This window comes from Uranotaenia lowii, chromosome 3, assembly GCF_029784155.1.
Source record: "Uranotaenia lowii strain MFRU-FL chromosome 3, ASM2978415v1, whole genome shotgun sequence".
Classification (NCBI taxonomy): domain Eukaryota; kingdom Metazoa; phylum Arthropoda; class Insecta; order Diptera; family Culicidae; genus Uranotaenia; species Uranotaenia lowii.
This window is the reverse complement of record NC_073693.1, coordinates 313,318,958-313,327,160: the sequence shown is the minus strand read 5'-3', so window position 1 is coordinate 313,327,160 and position 8,203 is coordinate 313,318,958. Positions and strand designations below refer to the sequence as shown.

The window sequence follows — 8,203 nt, the reverse complement described above, 5'->3', positions numbered from 1 at the left end:
TGTTGGCTTTGTTTTCGAAACAACGCACAATGGAGACTTTCGATCAGAAAAGGTACCTATTTCGTTTTCAAACACCCTGCGCGTGATAAATTCTTGTAAATCATCATTTCTTATGTAAAAAAATGCAAGGAATCAAATGGACTAAACTGTTTTTAGATCAGATTACTCTAAAAGCCTTATTCCGCCAGATTTTTGCTACGTTTTTCATGAATAGCTGCGATGAAGGTGACTGGACGATTTGGTTTTCGGATGTATTTACTCGTATGAGCAATAATCGGTTCGAAAGATCTTGACGAGACAAGAAAAAATTACTATGGGATCAAGAAAATCTACCGTGGGAAAAAAGAATATATTACTCAAATTACATAACAGATTTAACGATCCTTGGTCGAATATAATCTCGGAAGTTTCTTTCACAGGCATAAGATCGTTTAAGATTTATTAAAATTTATTAGTTATAGTAAAAAATAACAAATAATAGTAACTACAATCTATATGTACAAGGAATTTAAACACAGGTTACAAGAATCAACCGAAAAATAGAACGTATCCTCTTACAACGTCAAGTTTTGCTTTATCATTATTCCTTTTTTTGTAGTAGCATTCATTCGCGTTTTTACTTCTGTTTCCAATTTCTCGAGAGTTTCAGTATGTTGCAGCGCAACGAAAAATGACCAAATGCTAAACGCGAAATCGAACGAAAGAAAACGATCCTTGAAAACGTTTTTATTTTCTGGGTACGGTTGCTGGGGAATTTGAATAGAAAACATGCCACTGCGGCTCTTCAAAAAGGAACATTGAAATTTTCGAGATATTAGTTTTCCTATGTCCCATATACGAATCCCATTTATGGTACGGATTTATCTTCTTGTTTTTTTTCTACTATTTTAATTTCAAATTGAACCTAACTTAAACAGAAACAATAAGGTTAAAGGAGCGCTCGATCCACACGCACAACACGTGTGCTTCGGCTTGAGCTGAACATAATCGCGCGAGAAAGCGTTAATAAGCGTGTCGCTTTGTCAGTAAATAATCTCTCTTGTTCTCTTAGTTTAGATGTGTGATTTTAGCTTTTCCTACATAGCTTACTAATTTATTCGACACGCGGTATTGAACGAACGTTTTTCTTCTCCGTGGGAGGGTTGTGGTGGAAATGGACTTAAATTTTGCGAACCGACATACTGGAAATGGTTTTTTTTTTACTGGGAACGGATTTGACGAGGAGACTTCCGAAAATGGCGAAAAAAAATTGCTGCCTCAATTTTCCAAAAACAAAATGACAACTAAGCTTTTCTGTGAAATAAAATGGGTTTGTTGGTGAACATAAATGGTTATTTTCGCCAAAATACAGATCGTTTTAAAATACACTTAATATGAATAACGTTTTTTCTTCTTGTTTCACAGTGAAAGCATGAATTCAACATTGTTTTTTTTTCTTCCGCTGATCAGAACTAGCGTTAAAATAATTTAAATATTTGACTTACTTATCTTTTTCGTTTTTTCTGTGTTTTTATCTTTTTTGTTCATAATAAGTAAACCATACTTTATCTGTGTATATATTTGAGAAGGCCATTTTTGATTTTATTTTCTTACCGCACTAAAACTTAGATTTTAACTTGCTTCGATTTTTCTCACTACCAACTCTTATAAAGCATTGCTCGCGTTTTTATACATTTTTTTTTCATTCAATTCTGTGTCGTTTTGTTTCAAGTCAGGAAAAAAATAATGAAAAAAAGCTGACTCATCTATGGCGCTGTGGTTCCATTTATTTATGTATTGTGTTTTTTTTTATTTTTTCTGTTTAACTACCTACTGCATTTGCTTTGTTGTCTCTCTCTCATATGTTTCTAAGAACACTAAAATGTCGCTGTTTTTTATTCCTTTATTTAGTTTTGTAACTTTCCGTTAAGTAAGCAGTCAATTTCCTTCTGAAAACATTAGCTATTTCTGTTGAAACCAGTAGGCGTCCAATCTGGTAAAACAAATCATAGCAAACTTATTTTGATGTTTTAAATATAATTTTTTTCACATTACTTTCTACTGCCAACTGAAGTAGTTGTCTTTTTTATGGCCATTATCCAAAAAGTTACCATGGATTCAGTTTGTATTGCGTCTTCAACTTAGTTCTTAGCGCTTTTAACACTTTTACACGTTTTATACAAATTCATCATTCATGCACAATTAATACCTATTTACAAATTATTCGCCTTACACTTGAACACACATCATTAAAACATACAAACACGTACATGCACTTTTAGCTCAATAAAGACGCAATCAGTTGTTTTGAATAAATCTTTAGCCAAATATTTTACCCCGCCTCGTACTACCAGAGATGATGGGCTATACCTCGAGAGTTGTGATTTGATGTTACGGTGTAGGGTTGCCTAACAAAAGGATACTTCTCATGGTGATCGTCGTCGCTTGCACCAATTACAGCAACACAACCAGGGCAGAGGCGGCAACCACGGACTACGGTTTAAACTTTACCAGCGGTATGTTCTTGGAAGATAGACACTTGTCGCAGCACCACTCGGCGTACACTTCGGTGTGGATAAAGTTGAAAGCTGCCTCCGTCAGGCCGCTGCACGTTCTGTGTACGATATTGACCAATAGCATGTTTGTTAGATAGGAGCGGTTGATTTCTTTTTCAATTATTATAAGAAAATTAACCCATTGCGGACCGAATACGACAGTTTTATTTTTTTTCGCTTGTCGCGAATGTGCTACTTGTAGAATCATTACTCAAATATTATAAATTTGATAATAAAACTGTATTCCAAAATTCAACTAAGTTTAAACTTTGTTAGATTTCTATCATCGAAACATTTTGTTTTTTCAAATACCATATTTCACGGCGCCACCTTTATTTTTTAACAATTTTATAAAAAAAATTAAGCAATTATACACATTATTTGTCTGTGTTTCGATTCAGTATCTATACAAAGGCGTTTAAAGTCTTGCGATCATGACTAATAATCTTTCAAAAACATTTGATGAATAATTCAAGGGGCATTTAATGTATCATGCTGGCTTTGATAATCCGTTTAATCAAATAACCAGTTCTGCCGTTGTATGCATATTATGAGTTCATTGTGTAAAAAATGCGAACTGAGAAAAACGCTTTCAAAGATTTTAAATTCTACCAAATAAACCAATCAAAATACAGAGGTCTCACTCAACCAAAAAACTTGTGACAGTATATGAATCTCCGTGTACAAAACTAATTTTGCGGTTTAGATACAGCATAAAGTACAGGAAAAATGTACTTAAAAACGAACGGGACTCATTTGCATAGATGTTTTGAGCCAATTTCTTATTTTTAAAACTGATTTATACTCATATGAGAACATATGCTTAAAAGTTACTGTTAAATTAATTTTGAAGTAAGCGTTATTTTGAAATTTGTATCAAAATAGAATGATTTTTTTTAACACATCCAATTTCAGCTTATCCTAAGCCTCAAACAGTTGGTGTACGGTTATAGGAAGTATGCGCACGGTAATATTTGTTAAAATAGAACTTTAGCTATGCCATAAGCATGGCATTTTTCGCATTTAAAAATAAACATCAACAACGAAAACACTCACCTATGAAACCAGAAGTTGCAGCCGGATTCGCACAGAATGCCTTGATCGTTGTCGTGCACCTCCTTGTGACATCCACCGCATGGATAGATCGGGGGCGCGTTGGGATTTTGCGGGTTGAACACCTTCGATTGATCCGGCGGATACAGTTTACCCGATGTAACTGGCATCGGTTTGGGGCCAAACATGTTCATATGATGGTGATGATTCGGCGGTCCGTTTCCCGGTGGTCCCAGGCCACCCATCGGTCCTCCCATCATGTGGGGTGACTGCATAGGACTTCCACCCATGCCACCACCCATACCTCCCATGTGACCCATTGGGCCACCCATTCCTACCGGGCCTCCCATGCCCATTCCTCCAGGTCCTCCCGGCCCCATTGGTCCTCCGGGACCCATCGGGGGCCTATGACCCGCGTGTCCTGGTGGCATGTTCCCGTGCGGAGGCATTCCCATGTGATGCATATTATTTGGGCCTCCCGGGACTCCCATTCCCGGTGACATATGAGGATTTTGTTGATGATTTCCTGGGTGATGTGGCGGATGATGGTTCATTCCACCCATTGAGTTCGGTGGCATTCCTCCCATACCTCCGGGACCCATTCCAGCGGGGCTCATACCTCCCATGTTAGCACCTCCTGGACCAACCATACCGCCTGGATTCATTTGCTGTTGCTGTGGTCCACCTGGTCCCATCATATGACCCACTGGTCCACCTCCTCCACTAGGGGGGCCGTGTTGGCCGTGCGGAGATTGATGCGGAAGTGGAGATGCATGCGATTGTTGCTGTGGCTGGGGTGGATTGGGTGGCAAAGGTTGCGATTGAGCTGCCGGGGATGGATTCATCGATTGCTGTTGACCAGGCATCATCGATGGCGATTGATTAGGTTGACTAACTTGCAACTGTTGCTGTTGTTGTTGCTGTTGCTGCTGCTGAATGGGCTGCTGTTGAGGACCTTGCTGTTGACTGTTGGGTGGCTGCTGAGGACCCATCTGATGAGGTAATTGATTGAGGTTGCCTGCAGATTGTTGATTTGTCATTGCACCATTGGGTAAGTTCATCCTATTATTACTACTGACGCCAGTTGCGACATTCGGTGATGTTTGGCCACCAACTGTCGGACCTGCCGATGATACTGGTTGACTATGGCCTGCCGAATTTGGGCCCAGAGGAACATGATTAGGGGGACCGTTGCCAAGAGGACTATTCATAGGCGGACCCATTGGTCCGTTGTTCATATGGCCGCCACTCGTGTTCATGGGACTTCCTATCATCTGGCCCTGTCCTCCATGAGGTGAACCCATGCCTGGCATAGAATTCATGGGACTTCCGATATTACCGCCACTCATTGGACTTCCGACAGACTTGTTGTTCATTTGCTGCTGACTCATTGGCGACATTCCACCCATAGGTCCCATGGGTGAAAGATTCTGATTCATGCCACCCATTGGACTTAAACCTCCAATTTGCGCACCAGGTATCGTTCCCATCGGGCTCATTCCTCCTCGTTGCATCGGACCATGTGGGCCCATTCCACCCATCTGTCCCATTCCAGCGTTCATATGCATAGGATGTCCCATCGGACTGCCCATTCCCATTGGGCTCATACCTCGCATCGGAGGACCCTGAGGAACTCCGGGACCCATCGGACCGTGTGGTCCCATTCCATGATGCGGAGAACCATGACTCATTCCGTGAGGAGGCATGCCGTGCATTGGCCCACCATGAGGAGGCCCATGTGGTGGACCATGATGACCCATCGGACCACCCATATGATGCGGATGCATTCCCATATGATTCATTCCCATCGGACCTCCGTGGCCCATTCCTCCACCGCCCATGTGGCCCATCATTCCCGGACCTCCGTGGTGCATGTGGCTCAAATGCGAGGGAGGTGTATGAGTCGGTGTGTCATCGAAAGGATTTGATGCCACAATAGTGTCACCGTATCCCGTTGGAGGTGGCGGCAGTAGATCTTGGGGAGATGGTGTCGGGGTAGGTTGTGTTACTACCGAGTTGGCATTGTTTGCATTCGACGTTTTCCTCCGCTTTTTTGGTTGGCTTGGTGCCGAAATTGGCAGTTGCGGAGATTCGGAGGGTGACTTGAAATCCGGTGGACATCCTAGTCCCGGGCCTGGCATACGATATTGAGCCATACCCAGGTTATCTGTCATAACTTTTTATCCAAAAACAAACACTAGTAGCTGCGTCTTGCAGCGGAACAGTTTAGTAGCAATTCTGAGCTTGGCTTAGAACACACATCAACTATACATTTATCATACATCGATACATCGAGAATTGTTCACTATTGTTGATTACGCGCGTTGCACACGATTCACAAGTTGGTTATTGCTGTCCTATTTAAATTGAAATTTGTACAAACACTGATCTTTACTAAACGAGAGGAGCTTTGTGTTTCACTGTTTAGGCGGAAAATAACACTGGGCCTGGTGGCAGGACATCCACTGCGAGGTCAGATACAACATCCATTCTAACTTTTACGAGAATCTGAAACAAGAAAGTTTGTGTTTTAGATTGATTGTTTATTGTTTAAGCTACGTCAATAAAGTCAATAAATTACAAATACTCTTATTAAGGTAAATATAATTTATATAATGTTTAATTTGTATAATAATGTATTCATGTTTTGAGTCCAAACGCTTGAGAAACATTAAATTCATTCAATCTTATTTAGATATGTACTAAACTTTGAATAAAAAAATTAACATAATGAAATTTTCTGCTCAATTTCTTCTAACAAAACAATGTGCGGTTTTCATTTAGGTATGCAAGGAAAATAGTTTAACTTATACACTTAAATATTGAAAAATCTACAGAGAACATGATGCTTTGTTTTGTTTTTCAAAAAGTTTGAATTTCCTTTTCATATTCATCAATTCGAAAATAAACTGAACACCGGCATCACTTCTCCGAAGCTAACCTAACAATTGCATTGATGTTCGAAAATCTTGGACCCCTTTTCGGCCAAAAGGAAAATAAGATCGCCAGAAAACCACCTCGAATCGGAAAGGCATCGCTTACCCCATTCCCGGCGATCATTTTGGGAAATCCAGCCGGTTTCCTTACATCCCGGAAGTGCCTGCGTGATGATGAAATGTCCCCGTCCTGGCCACTAAACGATGGAGATTTTTTTTTTGTTTGCTTGTCCTTTTTGATTGCGTTTTCTTTACCGTCACATTGCCGTCCCGCTCTGGCTTACACAATTTCGAACATACCATCCAAAAAATAATTATGGGATCGCAACTCCACCGAGCAAGTTCAACCAAAGCTCTCCACGCTTCTTTTTCTTCTTCTTCCACCTACTCTTCGTCAGCAGCAAATTCACGATGGATGAGCCGATTAAAATTTATTTCTCGCGAGCTTCCTTCAAATATATCCTTTCCGGGTCCCGCAATACAGACTATTGAAATCGAAGAATCACTCAGAATTTCGGGAATCAAGCGCCGGGCGCTCGCAACCTTCAATTATTGTATTAGTTTTCCCCCCAGGAAACCGCGTACTACCGTCCTTTCTCTTCCTTCTTTGGTTGATCACATAAAAAAAAACTTACTGATTTCTGATAGGGACCAAGACACGCACCGTGCCTCACCACACAAAAAAATAACTTCAAGAAAACCCGATGCTGAATTTCGACCCGGTTCCGTTTGCTTCCTTCTGTACCGGCCGGAAAACGATTCCCGGGGAATCGATGTACCACTTACGGCTTGTTTAGCCGGCTTCGCTGTTCTATTTCCACTGAAAAAATTGCTTTTTACAGGCGACCGACAATTTCCTGGAGCCGAGGACACACAACACACAAAATAAATTTGTAAACTCGCAACTTTTTTTTCGAACTATAGCATTTTTCACCCTGGCGGCGACGTTCCTTCAACGGGCGGCTGACAAAAATGCGATTTCAGTTCAGCGGCCGGTAGGGCGGCATATTCGAAAATACACACGGAAAGTTTGTTTGTTCGAAAAAGCTCAAATTCCGTGGGAAGCTCTAGGAAGCAGCTACACTCAGCTTTTCACAGAAGCTTTTGAAATAGTTAGGTCATAATGTATTACGCATAGATTGTTATCAACTAAAATATATAAATTTCTCAAACCTTTTTCAAAACTTACAAAAAGCTTTAAAAAAGATTTTGTATCTGTTTACCACTGAACCAAACAAAATTATTACACAATTTCATCGTATTACTGGTATTACCTCTTTGAGAAATATATATAAAGCAGTTAAATATGTTCATAAAGGTATAAAAAGGTAAATTGTAGCAAAATCTTGTGTGACAACATCGAATCGACTAAACTACCTAGCTAAAACAAATTTCCTGGGATTTGCATCCTTCGGGATGATTTTGTTGCATAACTGAAGGCGATATACATTTAGGTGCTTGCTTAGTATGGAAAATTTTCACATTTAATGTCCATGACCTTAACCTTAACTTAACGATCTTTGCCTTAACACAAATAAATTGCCTTTATTTGGTTGGGGTTCGACCAGACCAAACTGAACGCAATGAACCTTTATTTCGCGATAGTTGAGTTCAAAGTTCACAGCCCTACCAATTGATATAGGTACCGTTTTATATCTTATTAAGTAATTTTACCAACAA

The 8,203-nt window shown here is 40.2% G+C and overlaps 1 protein-coding gene across 2 annotated transcripts; it reads right to left on the bottom strand.

The window, feature by feature from the left end:
• Window positions 1-430: 430 nt before the first annotated feature.
• LOC129756066 (protein pygopus-like) lies at window positions 431-7,409 on the bottom strand. 2 transcript variants are annotated; one of them, XM_055752820.1, is made up of 3 exons: window positions 6,630-7,409; window positions 3,591-6,095; window positions 431-2,593 (listed from the first exon to the last, which is right to left on the bottom strand). In XM_055752820.1, the coding sequence occupies exons 2-3, from the start codon at window positions 5,759-5,761 to the stop codon at window positions 2,473-2,475; spliced, it is 2,292 nt and encodes a 763-aa protein (XP_055608795.1). In that variant the 5' UTR covers window positions 5,762-6,095; window positions 6,630-7,409; the 3' UTR covers window positions 431-2,472. The 2 variants fall into 2 exon arrangements, with proteins under 2 accessions (XP_055608795.1, XP_055608796.1); XM_055752821.1 differs by having other exon boundaries at window positions 7,159-7,409.
• Between the last annotated feature and the right edge of the window lie 794 nt (window positions 7,410-8,203).

What these genes read in the sequence shown, in the direction of transcription:
- LOC129756066 (XM_055752820.1), bottom strand. Translation starts at nt 5,761, where the DNA reads ATGACAGATAACCTGGGTATGGCTCAATATCGTATGCCAGGCCCGGGA. An exon ending in TGCAACTTCTGGTTTCATAG is followed by an intron (nt 2,594 to 3,590) that starts GTGAGTGTTTTC and finishes TATCGTACACAG; the next exon opens with AACGTGCAGCGGCCTGACGG.